The 20,712-nt window shown below is 35.8% G+C and overlaps 1 protein-coding gene across 1 annotated transcript in view; it reads left to right on the top strand.

The window, feature by feature from the left end:
- The window catches only part of ddr2l (discoidin domain receptor family, member 2, like), a 47,568-nt gene that overhangs the window by 23,476 nt on the left and 3,380 nt on the right, over nucleotides 1-20,712 (top strand). Inside the window, exons 6-16 of the mRNA XM_048188781.1 lie at nucleotides 2,143-2,248; nucleotides 4,529-4,715; nucleotides 7,122-7,368; nucleotides 8,027-8,122; nucleotides 8,433-8,581; nucleotides 10,701-10,905; nucleotides 14,673-14,917; nucleotides 15,833-15,960; nucleotides 18,484-18,681; nucleotides 19,631-19,865; nucleotides 20,200-20,349. Coding sequence (XP_048044738.1) covers nucleotides 2,143-2,248; nucleotides 4,529-4,715; nucleotides 7,122-7,368; nucleotides 8,027-8,122; nucleotides 8,433-8,581; nucleotides 10,701-10,905; nucleotides 14,673-14,917; nucleotides 15,833-15,960; nucleotides 18,484-18,681; nucleotides 19,631-19,865; nucleotides 20,200-20,349 — 1,946 coding nt within the window. The remainder of the gene's footprint in view (nucleotides 1-2,142; nucleotides 2,249-4,528; nucleotides 4,716-7,121; nucleotides 7,369-8,026; nucleotides 8,123-8,432; nucleotides 8,582-10,700; nucleotides 10,906-14,672; nucleotides 14,918-15,832; nucleotides 15,961-18,483; nucleotides 18,682-19,630; nucleotides 19,866-20,199; nucleotides 20,350-20,712) is intronic.

Here is a 20,712-nt window from a genome sequence, read left to right as displayed (position 1 = left end):
TCTTCGGAACACAGTTTAAGATATTTTAGATTTAGTCTGAGAGATTTCTGTCCCTCCACTGAAAATGTATGTACGGTAGACTGTCCATGTCCAGAAAGGTAATAAAAACATCAAAGTAGTCCATGTGACATCAGTGGGTTAGTTAGAAGTTTTTGAAGCATCGAAAATACATTTTGGTCCAAAAATAACAAAAACTACGACTTTATTCAGCATTGTCTTCTCTTCCGGAATCCTTTCCATTGAATTGATTCCATTGAATTGATTCCATTGAATTGATTCCATTGAATTGATTCCATTGTATTGATTCCATTAAATTGATTCCATTGAATCCTTTCATCTCTCGGCGTTGGTAATGCACTTTTACGTCATTGTTTTTGGCGATTAGGACATCTGCGACATGCACACTTATGCACCATTTTAAAAAATATAGCAATACCAAAATACAAACAATGTAGAATAGCTTGAATACAGCGTGCGTCTCCCTCAGACTGTAAACGAAGCTCAGGCACACTAGATAACGTCAGCAGCGTCTTACGTCAGCAGCGTCACTGCGGAGTCGTGAACCTGGATCGACAACAGACCCGTAAGAGAATACAATGCTGAATAAAGTCGTAGTTTTTGTTATTTTTGGACCAAAATGTATTTTCGATGCTTCAAAAACTTCTAACTAACCCACTGATGTCACATGGACTACTTTGGTGATGTTTTTATTACCTTTCTGGACATGGACAGTATACCGTACATACATTTTCAATGGAGGGACAGAAAGCTCTCAGACTAAATCTAAAATATCTTAAACTGTGTTCCGAAGATGAACGGAGGTCTTACGGGTTTGGAACGACATGAGGGTGAGTCATTAATGACATAATTTTCATTTTTGGGTGAACTAACCCTTTAATGAATTAAATTTTCAAGGTGTCTGAATAAATTTTGGTTTGACTGTACATTTTCAAAAAACAAACATAACTGCTTCAAAATTTGAATGGGTGTGTGCAGTTTACGTTGTAGAAAAAAATGTCAAAGTATTGTCAAGTTATGATACCAAAGGCTTTATTTTACTCATAAATTGAAAAACCCCATTATAAAAGGAAAATCTTGGTGGAACCAGGAGAGAATTAGTCTTCCAGGTTCTGACGCAATACCTTCACTGCTCTATTTTGCTTACGGAAACTCAAGCATGCTTGCTTGACGCGCGGGAACCAATGAGGTTCATTCTCGTGTGTTACTCAGCACATTTGGGCTTCCGCAAGAACCAATAAGGTTTGTTCTTGCGGATTCGGTTGACCTTCTGTTTATGTTCAATGATTATATGTGATAAAACTCCTAAATGAAATCTGTTCATCATATAAAGCGATCAAATCTCTTCAGTAGTCTTGGATTAAACCGTTCGATTCGTATGGATTTATTTTACGATCTCTTCATGAATGTTTTGAACTGTCAGAGTTTTGTGTGAATAGACTTTCAATGGAGGGGCAGAAATCTCTCATTAAAAATATATTCTTTAGTCTGCGACAATAGCCTCGTGGGCAGCACAACGACATATAGCGCAGTTGTGCTTCGGGCGTCCCGAGTTCGAGTCCCGGCTCGTGAACCTTTCCCGATCCCGTCCCCCTCTCTCTCCAACTTCGCTTCCTGTCAACTTACTGTCCTTTCATAATAAAGGCAAAAAAAAACCAAAAATATCTTCATTTGTATTCCCAAGATGAATGAAAGTCTTATGGATCTGGAATGACATGAGGTTGAGTAAATGATGACAGAAATGTCATTTTTGGGTGAACTAACCCTTTAAGCTGCCGAATGGCAACATTTATAAATGTTGATTTGACAAGCTATTACAATCAGATTGTGCACAAGCTTATAGACATGTGAGTTATGCATGATCTCATGCGGTTCATGCTAATTCAGTTTCATACTTACATATGGGATACAGACTGAAGCCGATCGTTTTGGCAGTCACATTCGAGCAGCTGTGGTCTGTGTAGATTTGCCCCCTAGTGTCTGATTTGCTGCGAGTTAGTTTCATTTGACCTCAATTACTCCAGTGCCTTAAACGTGAGCCAAGAGAAATGAGTAATTACATTCTAGAGCTAAAACAATATTAAAGTTTGGGACCTCTCTGTTTCTCTTCCTCCTGGAGTGCAGATGGCCTGACGGCGTACAGCTCTCCAGAGGGCCAGACCATGATGGCTCCTGGATATCCCATCACACCTCTCAATGACTCCACGTACGACGGGGCCCTGGAACGCAGGTGAAAGTCTAATCTAATGCTGAAGGATTCAAAGAATATGTTTAGCTTTTAGGGACGCACTGATGCTAAAATTCTGGCCGATACTGATTAGCTCATAATTATGGTCACACTTTAAATTAGGATCCGATTCTCACTATTAACTAACTGTTAACTACGACTTTTGCCTCAATAAACTCCTAATTACTGCTTATTAATAGTTAATGTAGTTAAGTTTAAGTATTGGGTAGGAATAAGGGATGTAGAATATGGTCATGCAGAATAAGGCATTAATATGTGCTTTATAAGGACTAATAAACAGCCTATATCCTAGTAATATGCATGCTAATAAGCAACTAGTTAATAGTGAGAACTGGACCCTAAACTAAAGTGTTACCATAGTTATTTATATCATGGTATATCTGGTATTCTTAAACATATCACACAAAAGTTAGTGTTTATTAAGTTAAGTCTTTACCGGTTAAGTTAAATATTCTATATAACTTGGCACAGACATGGTCAGCATGATATAAGCACTTTCATCACATAGTCTTGTGTAAACAACACAGACTGTTAGCCAATAATTATTTATCATCATGTTATGGGTGATAATCGATAAATCATTTTTTAATTTTAAAATAAGTTGATTTTACATTTTTATACTATTTTGTCTAAATTAAAATCAATAAAATAAAAACAAAATCAGTCATTTTAAATTACTGTTAAGAACATTTAGGCATCACAACATTATAATGTTCAGATTCAAAATGAAAAATTAAAATTCATAATGAGATTTGCTAAAGATTACATTTAACATTGTTGTTAAACTATTAGTGTTTCTAAAGATTCATTTTAAGTGTGTTTTAGATGATGGGAAAAGTAATCTAAGTATAAAAATAATACAAATAAGAAAGACACTGTTAAGAAAAATAGTAAGCAGTACAACTGTTTTCAACATTGATAATAATAAGAAGAAATAATAATAATAATTCATATAATAATAAGAAATGTTTCTTGGGCAACAAATCATAATATTAGAATGATTTCTGAAGGATCATGTGACACTGAAGACTGGAGTAATGATGTTAAAAATTCAGCTTTGATCACAGGAATAAATTACATATTCAAATAAAAAATTGTTATTTTAAATTATAATATATATATATATATATATATATATATATATATATATATATATATATATATATATATATATATATATATTTGAATAATATTTGAGTAATATTTGAGTAATATTGTGAAATATTATATTATAATTTATATTATATTATATTATATTATAATATTTCACAATATTACTGTTTTTGACTGTTGTTGATCAAATAAATGCAGCCTTGGTGAGCAGAAGAAATTTCGTACCAACCCCAAACTTTTGTACAGTAAAATCTGTACAATTAAATATATAATATTGGTTGATACTAGAGATGCACTGATACTTAATTTCTCCACCGATGCCGATAGCTGATTGCCAGTTATTCAGAGTGATATCTGCCGATGTCAATACCGACAACGATACCAATAGTTTGCGGCTTCAGCCGTTTATACCTTCTTTTAAATTAATGATAATTTCATTATAATTAATAATAATGAATTATTTTTAATTATTATATTTTTAAAGAAATGCAAATAAAAAGTGTATTTTCTTCATTTCATCAACTTTCATAATTTCAGAGTAACTGGTATCAGTTATAAACAAACACATCACTCAAATTGATATTAAAACACATTAACAAAATTAATATTTCTTAACTTTCTGAATGTTATTAATTCATATAATTACTATTAATATTGAACATCAAACTGGTTTCTTAGCATTTTCTAGCCCAAATGCAGTACATTTTCCTGCCCTCTTTTGATTGACAGGATATATCAGCCCTGACTATCGGCTGTTTTTAAACTATTGGCTGATACCGATCATTAGTCGATTTATCAGTGCATCTATAGTTAACACCATTTAAATAATAATAAAAAAACTTGAATGATTTGAAGAAAGAAAGTTGTACAGGTTTGGAATAACATGAGTACATGCTGACAAAAACAAACATTTTTGGGTGAACGATCACTTTAAATAGGCTTTATACATAGTTTGCAGGTTGTGTGTTTCTTCACATTGATTCTACATCCTCTTTTTCCTGTCTTTCCGGTTCTAGCCGACTTTAGAATTGTGGAGTTTTCAGGGTCATTCTGTGGCAGAACAATCAAGATTGTGTTTAAATTCTAGAATGAATGCTAATCACTCCTCGCCCAAAGCTAAGTGCTTCCTGTCTGTCTCTGTTCCCACAGGAAGCTGTCTGGGGGGCTGGGTCAGCTGACGGATGGTGTGATTGGTCAGGATGACTTTGTACAGAGAAGACAGTACCGGTTGTGGCCCGGATACGACTACGTGGGATGGAGGAACGACAGCTTGGGCCCTGGATATGTAGAGATGGAGTTCCAGTTTGACAGACAACGAAACTTCACCTCTATGAAGGTGAGAGTGGAGGAAGAGCTGTGTGTGGTTACAGTGAGGCACTAATGAAGTAAACAGGACCAGCGGTTTAAAAAGGGTTGGGCGATTAATTGAAAAGTAATCGAAACCGAAATTCAGAACCTCTAATCGACGTAATTTTCCCATGTCGGTTATTTCGTTTTTTTAATCTTGTTAATACTTTCCTCTTAAAAACATACTACTGCGTATGTAGTCATGTGACTCTGCCCCGTCCAGTCAGCGGCAAGTATTTATTTGGATGTTTACATTTGATTCTGAATGAATTTGAGGCTGTGCTCCGTGGCTAACGAGCTAATGCTACACTGTTGGAGAGATTTATAAAGAATGAAGTTGTGTTTATGAATTATACAGACTGCAAGTGTTTAATAATGAAAATAGCGACGGCTCTCTTGTCTCCGTGAATACAGTAATAACCGATGGTAACTTTAACCACATTTAACAGTACATTAGCAACATGCTAACGAAACATTTAGAAAGACAATTTACAAATATCACTAAAAATATCATGATATCATGGATCATGTCAGTTATTATTGCTCCATCTGCCATTTTTCGCTATTGTCCTTGCTTGCTTACCTAGTCTGATGATTCAGCTGTGCACAGATCCAGACGTTAATACTGGCTGCCCTTGTGTAATGCCTTGAACATGGTATGTCTTTTCCATGTACTGAACTCTTGTTATTCAACTATGCCGAGGTAAATTCAATTTTTGATTCTAGGGCACCTTTAAAAAAAATCCTACTGACCCTAAACTTTTGAATAGTAGTGTGTATAATAGTTAACATCTCATTTTTAAACTCTGTGGGGACAATGTTATTCATTTATGACCATAATTATTTTCTATTGTAATTGACATTCAGCCACTAACACTGTCAACAGAAGTTGTACCGAACCTAAAATATTCCAATAACCATGTGCATGTGTTCTGGGTATCATCTGTAATGTGTATAATTTAGGTTATCGGTGGTTCATAAGTATAAATATTTAGGTATAGTACTTGATTCACAAGTTACATTTAAAAACAAGTTAAAAAAAAAAAAGTTGTAAATAGAATTAAATTTAATTTGGTAAATTTTAGACATATTAGGAATAATTTAACCACTGAGGCTTCAAAGTTATATATTAATGCTATGATTTTATCACATATGAATTACTGTTTGACCAGTTGGACACAGACAAGTAGGACTACTCTACAATCATTAGAAAGACTCTATAAGCAGGCTTTGAAAATATTGGATAAAATTCATATCACCATTGTACAATTTTAACTAAATATGGCTTTTTAAGTTGGGAAAATATGATTAAATTTGCAGATGTCCTACTTGTGTATAAGATTTTGCATGGTACGGCCCCACCTCCACTTAATGAATTTATTAAACAAAATTTTAACTCATCTACTAGAGCCACTACTAGAGGGGACTTTATAATACCTCATAGAAGAAGTGCTTTTGGGTAGTCAGTATTTTCGTATAGAGCAGTACATACTTGGAATACTATACCCATAGAACTAAGAAATATTACATCTCTTGCTTCTTTCTCTAAAATGATAAAAGGGTGGTTTTTGGATAATCAAATATGTCTTCATAAATAGAGGTTTCTTGTTTGCTTCTGGTTTTGTATGTACATTTTTTTTTTTTTTTTTTTTTTTGGTGTGTGTGTGTGTGTGTTTACCATCAACCTGCCAGGGACTGCAGATGAAAATTAGCCAGAGTGGCTAAATCTGGCACATTTACATAGGAGACTTGTTTCTTGTGTTAATTAATGTGCATTGTCCTCTTTTAAAAAAGCAAATAAATAAATAAATAAATTTGCTTTGAAGTGTTTGTTGAATGACAGCTTTAAAGTAGCACTAATTATACACCATATTTCACACATAATAACACATAATTATATATTGGAGCAGGATTGTAAAGCCATAATAACGATGCTTATGTCTGTATATAATCATGTCAGTGTCTGTGGGCTGTGTGGTTTAGGTGCTTAATCTTGAAGTAATGATTTTATATTAAAATCACATGTTTACTGAAGCTTGGGCACTTTGTTTTAGTTGCTTAGTATCTTAAATTCAGCATGAAATCAGAGTTGATCTTATTTAATTAAGATTTACTTACCATCCAAAAGTTTGGGGTCAGTTCATTTTTTTTTATGTTTTTGAAAGAACTCTCAGTTTAATGCACCCTTGCTCAAAAGTATTAATTTCTAAAAAAGGTAGTGTGTCCACAAGGGACTGGAAACTGAACATAATGCCAACTTTTCACTTGAAATATATCACTTTATGAAAGAAGAGTTATAATAGTGCAGATTATAATACATTGAAACTCGATTTATACTAGTGAACACAGAAAGGCTTCAAATGTTAATGATGCTTATTTATCCTCTTTTTAACAGGTTCACAGTAATAACATGTTCTCTCGGGGTGTGAAGATCTTCTCATCCGTGTCCTGTGTGTTTAAATTGCATCTCATTTCTGAGTGGGAAGCAGAGCCGGTGGAGTTTCACACCGTTCTAGACGACCGGAACCCAAGCGCTCGTTACGTGACCATCCCGTTAAAGCACAGATCGGCCACGGCTCTGCGCTGCCGCTTCTACTTTGCTGACACTTGGATGATGTTCAGCGAGATCTCATTTCAGTCTGGTATGAAATAAGAACAGCTCACCTCTCCCTCCCACTGGTATTCTCAGTATTTCCTCATTAAATTACAGCCAGAATTGTGAAATGCTTTTCATATCGTCATTCTTAATTTCCACTTACACTGTTGTTCAAAAATTTGGGATAGGTGAAATATTTTAATGTATTTAGTCTTTTAATCTCTCCAAGGCTGCATTTATTTGATCAAAAATACAGTAAAACTAGTAATATTGTGAAATATTATTACAAATTAAAAAAAACTGTTTTTAAATGTAATTTATTCTTGTGATGCAAAGCTGAGTTTTTGGCATCATTACTCCAGTCTTCACTGATTTGCTGCACAAAAAAACATTTCTTATTATTATCAATGTTGAAAACAGTTGTGCTGCTTAATTTTTTTGTGGAAATCATGATAACAGCATTTATTTGAAAAAGAAAGCTTGTGTAACAGAATACATGTCTTTACTTGCAATTATGATCACTTTAATGCATGCATCTTTGCTGAATAAAAGTATTAATTTCTTTCAAAAGCATCTTATGAAAATACATGCATCCCTCATAGTCTTGAAGTTACTTATTAACATTTAGAGTCATAAAGGTATTTTAAAGTGGGTGTAATTTAAGGTTTAGTGATTTCCTGTGACTTCATTATTTTCCATTGCAGCAACTAATGTGCTTCCTACCCAGAGGCCTCCGGTGTTGACCCCTCCTTCATATGAAGGAACTGGAGGCAAAGTATCAGAAACTACACAAAAAGCAGGTGAGGAGCTGCAGTGTTTTTATTGTCAAAATGAAACCAAATTTGATAGAATTTTGTCCATTTAACTTTCTTAATACATGTTATTCCAAAGAAAATTAAATGTTTGTCCAACCAAATCATATAGAGACTGTTTTTCGTCATTCAGTCAGTTTCCGATTAATACAAACGGAGGAAATGTGTCACATTATGGAAGTAAAATGGGTTGCGTACATAATTTCCTGTTGACTTTAAATGAATACACCTAACTACTGTACTAACTTGCATTCTACACACTTCACTTGAACTTTAATAAACCTTCTGTGTTTGACAGAGGACCAGACGACGCCATCAAAGACGGGCTCACCTGAAGAGGGCAGTACATCGATTCTGATTGGCTGTTTGGTGACTATTATTCTCCTGCTGGTGGTGATCATCTTCCTGATTCTGTGGTGCCAATATGTGTGCAAAGTCATGGAGAAGGTGTGTTTGTGTGTGTTGTGTTTGTATTAATACAACGGATTATAAAGCTGTTCAACAATAGATGAAATATTTGGGTTGCACGTACATGCACTTACATGTACTTCGCTATGAAAGGACTGGGTAAAAAAAGGTAACTACATGAGTTAATGTTAGTTTTAGGGGTAGGTTCAGGGTTAGTACTTAGTTATTACCTAGTTATTTTAATTACTATAATAGTACATAGTATGTAAATGGGTGTGCTACCAATATTTGAGTAGTGTAAAGTACCTTGGTCTACCTTACTGAAAAGATGAGCATAGCTGAATTTGAAGATGTGACGTCTATGAGAAGTTGCCTCTGAATTTAAAGGTGCCCTAGAATCAAAAATTGAATTTACCTCGGCATAGTTGAATAACAAGAGTTCAGTACATGGAAATGACATACAGTGAGTCTCAAACACCATTGTTTCCTCCTTCTTGTGTAAATCTCAATTGTTTAAAAGACCTCCGAAAAACAGGCGAGTCTCAACATAACACCGACTGTTACGGTTAAGGCATTACACAAGGGCAGCCAGTATTAGCGTCTGGATCTGTGCACAGCTGAATCATCAGACTAGGTAAGCAAGCAAGAACAATAGCGAAAAATGGCAGATGGAGCAATAATAACTGACATGATCCATAATATCATGATATTTTTAGTGATATTTGTAAATTGTCTTTCTAAATGTTTCGTTAGCATGTTGCTAATGTACTGTTAATTGTAGTTAAAGTTACCATCGTTTCTTACTGTATTCACGGAGACAAGACTGTCGTCATTTTCATTATTAAACACTTGCAGTCTGTATAATGCATAAACACAACTTCATCCTTTATAAATCTCTCCAATTGTTTAGCTTTAGCCACGGAGCACAGCCTCAAACTCATTCAGAATCAAATGTAAACATCCAAATAAATACTATACTCACATGATCCGACGAATGCATGAAGTATGCATGACGAACATCTTTACAAGATCCATTTGAGGGTTATATTAGCTGTGTGAACTTTGTAAATGCACTGTTTTATAGTCGAGAGCTCGGGGGGCGGGGGAGCGCGCGATTTAAAGGGGCCACAGCCTGAATCGGTGCATAGTTAATGATGCCCCAAAATAGGCAGTTAAAAAAATGAATTGAAAAAAAATCTATGGGGTATTTTGAGCTGAAACTTCACAGACACATTCCGGGGACACCTTAGACTTATATTACATCTTGTAAAAACTGGTTCTAGGGCACCTTTAACCCCTTTTGAAAGCAAAAAGAAAATGTTTGCCTAAAATATATTAGCCCTCCCACCAAAGGAAAAAATATAAAATGTGTTTTCTGGCATAGAAGTAGCTTCTTCTTCTTTTTTTTTATCCCCTGAAACGTGCCTACAGTTCATATTCCAAAGTGACTTACATAATTGAGTTAACGTCAAACACGCTAAACATGCTCAAAGCAGCCATATATGGATTTGTGGAGAATGAGACAGGTATGTGAGCTCAATTTTATTTTTTACTTATTATTTTTTTCCGTTAAATCTATTTGTTTACTTTTACATGCTGATTGGTTCATGCAGCATTTTGATTGGTTGACTCCACGCAGCATTTTATTTTAACCACCATTTTTAAAAGTCTGTTGCGGTGCGTGCAGCAAGAGTTGTTTGCTATTCGAATCAACAGAGTTTAAAAATTATGACCGATTGACCGACGATGAGGTTCAGGCTTTATTAAGCTTATATACGGAGGACGAAATCCAGCGGGAACTGGAAAGTTACGTGCAGTCCTACGTCATCGGTCTTAATCTTCATGGTGGAAACGCAGACAGCAACAGATCTGGGGGAAAAAAGTTCTTGGGACAAATTGTTCTGCGTAATTTTGGTGGAAAAGCAGCTGAATTTGTTTATTTTATCCTTTTTTTCATTCCTGTTCTTTTATGAATACTGTTAAATTTAAAGGATTTGTTTCATTAATTTACCTGTATTTTACATTATTTCTGAATGCAATGTGACTTGTATAGTGATGCAATTTATTTCTTTTCTCTCAACAATGCAATTTTGACCCAGTGCATTTTATTTTTGGAAAATGTGGTAATACAAAAAGTCTGTCTCTATTTGTCTCTTAGGCTCCCAGGCGTATTTTGGAGGAGGAGGTGACTGTGCGTTTGTCCTCTAGCAGCGACACTATAATCCTGCAGACTCCCCCGGTGCCCCCGCGCGTCTCCCTCGACCCCCCTTATGAGAGGATCTTCCTTCTGGACCCCCAGTATCAGGATCCCGCTGCGCTCAGGAACAAACTTCCAGAGCTGTCTCAAAGTGCAGAGGCTTCTGGTACCATTCATTAAACACGAGCACACAGACTAGTTCAGTCTCAAACACTAGTGAGCTGCCTCAATAAATGGGCTACTGATTGCTTGAATCATTGCAAATTATGTAATTAGTTATGTAAATTATGTAAGGAAGGCACAATATAAAACTATTGCCTTCATCCAATGGATAAAAGGTATATTTTACGTTTGTAATCAGATATATGCAAGTATATACATCACCGTTCAAAAGTTTGAAGTTGTTCTCTTCAAAACTGCATCTATTAGAAAACAGCAATATTGTGAAATATTATTACAGTTTAAAATAACTGTTTTCTATGTGAATATATTTTAAAATGTAATTTATTCCTGTGATCAAAGCTGAATTTTCAGCATCATTACTCCAGTCTTCAGTGTCACATGATCCTTCAGAAATCATTCTAATAGGCTCAAGAAACATTTCTTATTATTATCAATGTTGAAAACAGTTTTGCTGCTTATTATACACTATTATACATTTGTTCAGGACTCTTTGATGAATAGAAAGTGCAAAAGAACAGCATTTATTTGAAATAGAAAACTTTTGTAACATAAATAATTGTCACTTTTGATTAATTTAATGCATTCTTGCTAAATAAAAATATTATTATTATTTTTTTTAAATGTATTCACCCCAAACGTTTGAACAGTAGCATAAGTACTTCATCACGAGATGTTAATGTTAATTTTGCAAAGCATTCTGGGATTATAATCTGAGCAAAAACTATGCATCTTATAAGACTATAAGCATAATTTTGTTGCCTAATGGAGCAGCCTTCATGTCAGGATATCAACTTTGAATCCTAGAAATAATGCCTAGGTAGGTAACCTGCTAGGTTTTGAACCAGAGCTACTGTGAAGACTTCCAACACTGAATATACCTCTCCATGATGTCCTTTTTAAAACTAACCTCTTGTTCTTTCTCTCAATTCTATCTTTCACCCTTTTAAAATGAACTTGGTTTCATTGACACTTGTTTCCTCAGTAGTTTGCATGCTGCCTGCCAATGCACTTTTTCCTTTCTTCCTCCTCTAGTCTAGCGTTCTTTAGCCTTTGCTCGCAGCCTATGAACTTCATCTGACCTTGTTACCAGACAGACGGACTTTGCAAGGGTAAGAACTGATGCTAGATTGTCCTTTGTTCCTTTTTGACACCCTGCAGTTTCTTGCACCAGGTCACCTCAGTGTTTTGGTTGAAATAAAATGACTGAAGTTGACATTTTCCTTTCTTCTCATCTTCTGCTTTTTCTCTCTCTCCTTCTTCCTCTTTCTCTTACTCTCAGAGTCAACAAAGCTTTATTGACATGTTTGAAATATTACAAATAGATGATAAATAAGAAAATAAATATGGTGATATGTGTAAATAAATAATGCATGAAATGAAGGATATACTAAAATGGTAGCACTTTAAAATAAAGCTCCATTTGTTAATATTAGTTACCTGCATTAGTTAACATGAATTAGCCATAAAAAGTACTTCTAAAGAATTTAATGCAAGAAGATTTTTAAATGTCCTAATTTCTTCTACAACAGGTTTACTTGCATCCAAGGTCAAAAACCACTTAAATTTTCTCATAATATACATTGCAGCATCACCTCTTTTCTCATAGTGTCTGAAAATGTTCGATAAATGATTCAGTCTCTCTAAACTCCTCCCTTCTGAGAGCCTACTCTGCTCTGATTGGTCAGATGGCCCAGTCTGTTGTGATTGGTCTACTGCTTACAGCACGTGTTGGAAACGTAAACCAAATTAACCAAACGTTGTTTGCAGACAGCTGATGAAGACAATAGGCTGGCATTGTGCAATTTGTTACAAACCTACATAGATTTGTGCAGGAAGTAATTTCTGACGACTAATTTCAGGCAGTTCAGAATCGGTTCTTTCTTTTAGGAGACAGCAACTTCATTTATCCCGCACTTCTATTCTTTGAAACTTTGCATACCTTTTGCATTCACAAACAGCTATATAACACACTACTAACATGAACAAACAATGAACAATTGTATTTGTTTAACTAACATTAACAAAGGTTAATAAATACTGTAAAAAATATATATACACTACCGCTCAAAAGTTTGGGATCGGTAAGATTTTTAATGTTTTTAAAAGTTTTGTCTGCTCACCAAGGCTTAATTTATTTATTTAAAAATACAGTAAAAACAGTAATATTGTGAAAAATTATTACAATTTAAAATAACTGTTTTCTATTTGAATATATTTTACAAAGTAATTTATTCCTGTGATGCAAAGCTGAATTTTCAGCATCATTACTCCAGTCTTCAGTGTCACATGATGCTTCAGAAATCATTCTAATATGATGATTAGTTCCTCAAGAAATATTTGTTATTATTATCAATGTTGAAAACAGTTGTGTACTTTTTTTCAGGATTCCTTGATGAATAGAAAGTTCAAAAGAGCAGCATTTATCTGAAATGCAAAGCTTCTGTAGCATTATACACTACCGTTCAAAAGTTTGGGGTCAGTAAGAATTTTTATTTTTATTTTTTTGAAAAGAAATTAAAGAAATGAATACTTTTATTCAGCAAGGATGCATTAAATCAATCAAAAGTGGCAGTAAAGACATTTATAATGTTACAAAAGATTAGATTTCAAATAAATGTTGTTCTTTTGAACTTTCTATTCATCAAATAATCCTGAAAAAAAAAAAATATTGTACACAAATATTTTGTACAATTGTAAACAATAAATGTTTCTTGAGCAGCAAATTGACATACAGTATTAGAATGATTTCTGAAGGATCATGTGACACTGAAGACTGGATTCAAAATTCCAAAATGCCAAAAATTCAGCTTTGATCACACAAGAATAAATTACATTTTAAAATATTTTCAAATAGAAAACAGTCATTTTAAATTGTAATAATATTTCACAATATCACTGTTTTTACTGTATTTTTAATTAAGTAAATGCACCCTTGGTGAGCAGACGAAACTTCTTTTAAAAACATTAAAAATCTTACCAATCCCAAACTTTTGAGCGGTAGTGTATATAGTGATCATTGTTAGCTAATGAGTCCTTATTGGAATATGTTAGCATTAAAGGATTAATTCACTTCGGAATTAAAATTCCCTGATAATTTACTCACCCTCATGTCATCCAAGATGTCTATGTCTTTCTTTCTTCAATCGAAAAGAAATTAAGGGTTTTGAGGAAAACATTCCAGGGGTTCAACGTGTTGAAGGTCCAAATGTCAGTTTCAGTGCAGCTTCAAAGAGCTCTACATGATCCCAGACGAGGAATAAGGATCTTATCTAGCGAAACGATCTAAACACTTGCTCGGTACTTCCACCTACGTCACACGTGACCTTTCCAACATGATTACGTAATGTGTGGCACATCGCAGAGCTAGTGCAAGACGTGCATTTGTGTTAAAAAAGTATATAATTTTTGGGTTTTTTTTAGAAAATGACCAATAATTTCTCTAGATAAGATTCTTATTCCTCGTCTGGGATCATGTAGAGTCCTTTGAAGCTGCACTGAAACTAACATTTGGACCTTCAACCCGTTGGTAACTGTTGAAGTCCGCTATATGGAGAAAAATCCTGGAATGTTTTAATCAAAAACCTTAATTTCTTTTCGACTGAAGAAAGAAAGACAGAAACATCTTAGATGACATGGGGGTGAGTAAATTATCAGGAAATTCTGATAAAAAAAAAAAAAAAAAACAATGGGTTGATATAAATTACAATTAGTCATGAGTACTGACATGCTGCCATCTCTTTCTCTCTGTAGCCTGTAGCGGAGGATATGCCGAACCCGACGTTACCCTGTGCACCCCACACCAGTGTTTTCAGAGCAGCGTGCCGCACTACGCTGAAACTGACATCATTAGCCTGCAGGGCGTCACCGGCAGCAACATGTATGCCGTTCCGGCCCTCACCGTAGATTCCCTGACGCGGAAGGACATATCGGTGGCCGAGTTCCCTCGAGAGAGACTGCTGTTCAGAGAAAAACTGGGAGAAGGCCAGTTTGGTGAGGTGAGTCTAGATGAACCACAGTGGGAGGTTTAGAGCCGCTTCTGTTGTTGTTTCATAGACTCACGTCTGGATGTTCTTGGGTTGTCTTTTATTCTGAGTTAGTTGGGATCTCTTCACACACTGTTTTCCCTGTGTTTTAAACAAACACTACTGCAGTGCCTGGGTGTTTGAGTGTTTCCCAGAAGACCCTGTTATTAGTGACCACACGTGAATGTTATGTATGGCTTTATTAAGAAAAACATTGGAGTGAGAGCCAAGGATTTTTTTTTTGGTTTTTTTTTTGCAATAGTGTTACTAATACTTTTTAGCTCAGTTGACCCTGATTCTGTTACTATGGCGACCCCATGGTAGCAGATAATAATAATACCATAGCGCTATGATATTATATATTACCATTCAAAAGTTTCAGTTTGGCAATAATACAATTTAAACTGTTTTTTTATTTGAATGTTTAAAAATATAATTTATTCCTGTGATGCAAAGCTGAATTTTCAGCATCATTACTCCAGTCTTCAGTGTCACATGATCCTTCAGAAATCATTCTATGCTGATTTGCTGCTCAAGAAACATTTCTTATTATCATCAATGCTGAAAATAGTTGTGCCGCTTAATATTTTTGTGATAATTCAGGATTCTTTGATTAAACTTTTGTAACATAAATGTCTTAATTGTCACTTTTGATCAATTTAATGCATCCTTGCTAATTTGAAGTATTAAAAAAACATTCTGACCCCAAACTTTTGAACGGTAGTGTATATGCTGGTACTGTGACACATTTTGCAATCAAAATATAGCATGATAATACAATAGTACGGTATGGTATTTTTGTTGTTAGAGGAGCCCATGCAAGTGTGTTTTCGTTCTCATAATAGTTCACACGCTCATACTCTCGTCTGCTGGCGTTGCTGTTTTCAGGTACATTTGTGTGAAGCCGAGGGTTTGGCAGAGTTTCTGGGAGAGGGTGCACCGTTACCGGAGCAGGAGGGCAGGCCGGTGCTGGTAGCAGTTAAACAACTCAGAGCGGATGCCACCAGCAATGCCAGGTTTGAAACACAAACAAAAACCCACTAACATTTTATTTGAAAAGTTGCATCATGGATGAGGCTGCCTTAAGTATTTCTGGGAAGTTCCTGCTTAAAAGTTCAGAAGTGGTTATGTAATTAGGATGTGTTGGATCAGCCAATCACATGGCAGCAACTCAATGCATTTAGGCATGTAGACATGGTCAAGATGATTTGCTGAAGTTCAAACTGAGCATCAGAATGGGCAAGAAAGGTGAATTAAGTGACTTTGAAAGTGGCATGGTTGATAATGCCAAACGGGCTGGTTTGAGTATTTCAGAAATTGCTGATCTACTGGGATTTTCATGCACAACCATCTCTAGGGTTTACAGAGAATGATCCGAAAAAGAGAAAGTATTCAGTGAGTGGCAGTTCTGTGGGGGAGAAAACGCCTTGTTGATGCCAGAGGTCAGAGGAGAATATCCAGACTGGTTCGAGCTGATAGAAAGGTGTAGGGGAATTTACAGTTAATGACCCAAAGACCATATTTGATGAATGAAGACCCAGAGTCAGAAGTGCAATCAATTGAAGAAAATTTTACTGAATAGTAATTTGCAGTTTCATCAGCAGAGGTCAGCTTCAATACTCAGCAAGGAGTTTGTAGGCCGCTCTACATACACATTCAAGCAGCAGCAGTTATACTTTAACAGAGTCCGCTAACTACGTCATTACTTCAGGTTGAATGATTCTGATTGGCTAAGAAATGTCTACACATTGATAGGCAGAAGCATATCTCCAACGATTATCCGGGAGACACCAAGACCATGGTTTACATATAGAGTTATCAAAAGTACCGACTTCGTAGTCGGTACTGAAATTTTAAAAATGTGACGCTTTGAGCGCTGTTGAGGGAATTCGTAAACACCTCTGATTGGCCATTGTGTTCACAGCTCATCGGATATGTCTGTGATTGGCTACAATGATCAACGCTTCAAAAACATTGTAAATAATCATCAATGAAGCTCTTCTCCAAGCGCTTACACACAAACACACGGGATCGTTTGAAAGCAGGCATCTATTGCAGACCAGTCCACTTAAGCCGCGCACACACTTAACAATTGTAAGGCCGATTTTGAATGTAAATTGATACTTAGGACTGATCGCGCTCAAACGCGTCCAGTCAGAGCCAGTTGCGTTCATTCTGTGATTACAGTCGGTGTTCAGATTCCATGTGTGAGAATATAAATCGGCTCCAGTCGAAGGAAACAATCGGTATGTGTGTTCAGTTCAGTCTTAGAATGTTTCAGTTAATCGTTAGGTGTGTCCCCGTCTTTATAGACACATGCTTTCAAACGTTTCCGCTTTCAAAATGTTTTCAAATTCAAACACTTCCGTGCATTGATCATTGTAGCCAATCACAGCCATATCTGATGAGTGCATCAACACAGTGGCCAATCAGAGGTGTTTACGAATCCACTCAACAGCGCTCAAAGCGTCACATTTTTTAAATTTCAGTACAGATTGGTACCGAAGTCGGTACTTTTGACAACTCTAGTCGCATATATGCATTTCTGGGCACTAGTTTGTCCACCTCTCCAATACAGGGTCTGAAATACTACAAAAAATACTAGCACACATACAGATACATAGCTTCTTCAAGGTTGAAGTTGACTGAACAGGATACTTCCCCAAAACATACTGATAACATGTTCCCTCTCACAGTAAGAGGTACAGACAATATTCATCATTATTCTCTAGTGTTTGAAGATGAAAAGGAAAATAAATGCTTTAACATACGTTGAAGAAGTCATTCAAATAATTTAATATTTAGAAGGATAAATGCATCTCTGAACGCACAACACATCCAACCTTGAAGCAGATGATCTACAGCAGCAGAAGACACACCGGTGCCACTCCTGTCAGCTAAGAACAGGAAACTGAGGCTACAATTCACACGAGACACCAAAATTGGACAATTTTAGATTGGAAAAACATTGCCTGGTTTGATGAGTATCGATTTCTGCTGCGACATTCAGATGGTAAGGTCATGAAAGCATGGATCCATCCTGCCTTGTGTCAGCGGTTCAGACAGGTGCTGGTGGTGTAATGGTGGATATTTTCTTGGCAAACTTTTGGACCCTTGGTACCAATTGAGCATCGTTTAAACACCACAGCCTATCTGAGTATTGTTGCTGACCACGCCCATCCCTTTATGACCACAGTGTACCATCCTCTGATGCTACTTCCAGCAGGATAACGTGTATAGATGTGTAACTGACAAATCTGCAGCAACTGTGTTATGCTATCATGTAAATATGAACCAAAATCTCCGAGGAATGTTTCCAGCATCTTGTTGAATTAAGGCAGTTCTGAAGGCAAAAGAATGGGGTCCAACCCACTACTAGAAAGGTGTACCTAATAAGTCCTCCATAAAATGTCTAAAATTGTTTCAGAATACATAGTCATCAGTCATTTTCACTATTCAGTATTATTTCCACATCAATATTTAGTAACCTTTAATCTTTCACCTGATCCCATGATAACTTCTGACTTTTGTCTGTGTAGAAATGACTTCTTGAAGGAGATAAAGATCATGTCGCGTCTGAATAACCCAAACATCATTCAGCTGCTGTGCGTGTGTGTGAGCTCCGACCCGCTCTGCATGGTGACGGAGTACATGGAGAACGGAGACCTCAACATGTTCCTGTCCCAGAGAGAGATGGAGAGCACACTCACACATGCCAACAACATTCCGTCTGTCAGGTGTGTGTCCATCATTATGAAGAACCCTGACAAGTACAGACTTTCATCTCCAGACATGGGTCGATATCGCTATTCTGCAAGTCAGAGTCATGCTTAACATTCTTAACCTTCTGAATTCTTCAACTTAACCTTCAAGTTTCAAGTCATCTCTCAGTTTATGATGGGAATGTTTCAGATTACAGGGTTCAAATGAAGCCAAGACCTCTCGAGTCTTCAAGTCGTAATAATAATGTTTGAATAGTACGTGATTTTTATCTGTTCCTTTTTGAAAACCTAAAATAAAAACCTACTTTTTAAAATTAGAACCTGTAATATGATTTTAAAAACCAAATACTAGCTCAAAAGGGAAAACTTTTGTATCTTTTGCTCCAAACCTGTGTTCTTTCTGTTTAACACGTGTTATTATAGTATTTATTAATATTTTGCATTTGATTTAGTTTAAGTTTTAGTAATTTTGTCATGTCTGTTTAGCTTTAATTAATTAATTTATTTCAGTTTTACAGTAGATTTAGTGATTTTAGCACTTTAGTTTCATTTTTTTTTTTTTTTTTTTTTTAGATTTAATTCTAATAATTATATTTTATTTCAGCTTTATTGCAAATAACAAAAACCATTTTAATAGTTTTAGATAACAATAACAACACAGTTTCACACAAAATACATTTTTCCATACATTGAAATTGAATGTTCTGGGGCTTTTGAGCTCCAAAAAGGAGAAAAAAAAGCACCATAAATTATATCCATATCAATTGTGCATTGTATTCAAAGTCTTCTGAAGCCAAATGATATGAAAAAAATATCAACATTTAAATTATTTGCTGAAAATGTCCCTCTCCCTGATAGCTTTCTTTTCAGCTCTTTTCAGAAGTGGTGCCAGTTGAATTTGATAGTGATTCAAAGTCATGTTTTAGTCCACATCTCTGATTCTTTTATTTCTGTTTCTTTGCAGCATCGCTGACTTGTTGCACATGTCAGTGCAGATCTCTTCTGGGATGAAGTACTTGGCTTCTCTGAACTTTGTGCATCGTGATCTGGCTACACGGAACTGCCTCCTGGACCGCCATCTCACCATAAAGATCTCTGATTTTGGCATGAGCAGAAACTTGTACAGTAGTGATTACTATCGTATACAGGGGCGTGCTGTGCTGCCTATACGCTGGATGGCCTGGGAGAGCATCCTACTGGTGAGGGAAAGAAAAGCAGTTTATAAAAGCAAAGGCACATGCATGTACATTACCGTTTTGGGGTCAGTAAGATTTTCTTTTTTAAAGAAACTGTTAGTTTTATTCAGCAAGGATGCATTAAATTGATCAAAAGTGAAAGAAAGGACATTTATAGTGGTGCAAAAGATTTCTGTTTGAAATAAATGCTGTTCTTTTGAACTTTATTAATCAAAGAATTGAACAGTAGTGTATGAATTATTCCAAAGCCATTAACTGCTGGGTGGACAACATCTGTCTGCAGTGGCTTGCTTTCTTTGTATCGGTGCGTTATGGGGTACATGTGTGTGTTTTCTAGGGGAAGTTCACAACAGCTAGTGATGTGTGGGCCTTTGGAGTAACTCTGTGGGAGATCTTCACTTTATGTAAGGAGCAGCCCTACAGCCTGCTGTCTGATGAACAGGTCATCGAGAACACCGGCGAGTTCTTCAGAAACCAGGGGAGACAGGTACACACATGGCAAAGTTCAACTTATTGTATTGTTCTGAATATAAGGCAAAGTTTTTTTCTTAGAAATACATCTTGAAAAAATGTGTGTGTCTTATATTCATGGTCTAGACTCTAGATTTTTACATGTCGATAATACACCCGCAACAATAGGATACACGTAAAAACGGTGTGTCAGAGTGTAATGTTAGAAGATCGCAAGCACAAAAAGACAGTCAAAGAAAATCTTACCGTCTAAGAGCCGCGTGACTGTAATGTTTGCGTGCCTCGCTGATGGGACCAAACTTCCCATGTACAAGACAAGACAAGATTTTTACACAGTATTTTTAAGGAATCCTCAATGACGAAATACATGACTAGAAAA

This window comes from Megalobrama amblycephala, linkage group LG4, assembly GCF_018812025.1.
Source record: "Megalobrama amblycephala isolate DHTTF-2021 linkage group LG4, ASM1881202v1, whole genome shotgun sequence".
In the NCBI taxonomy this organism is placed as follows: domain Eukaryota; kingdom Metazoa; phylum Chordata; class Actinopteri; order Cypriniformes; family Xenocyprididae; genus Megalobrama; species Megalobrama amblycephala.
This window is presented reverse-complemented; position numbering and strand designations above follow the sequence as displayed.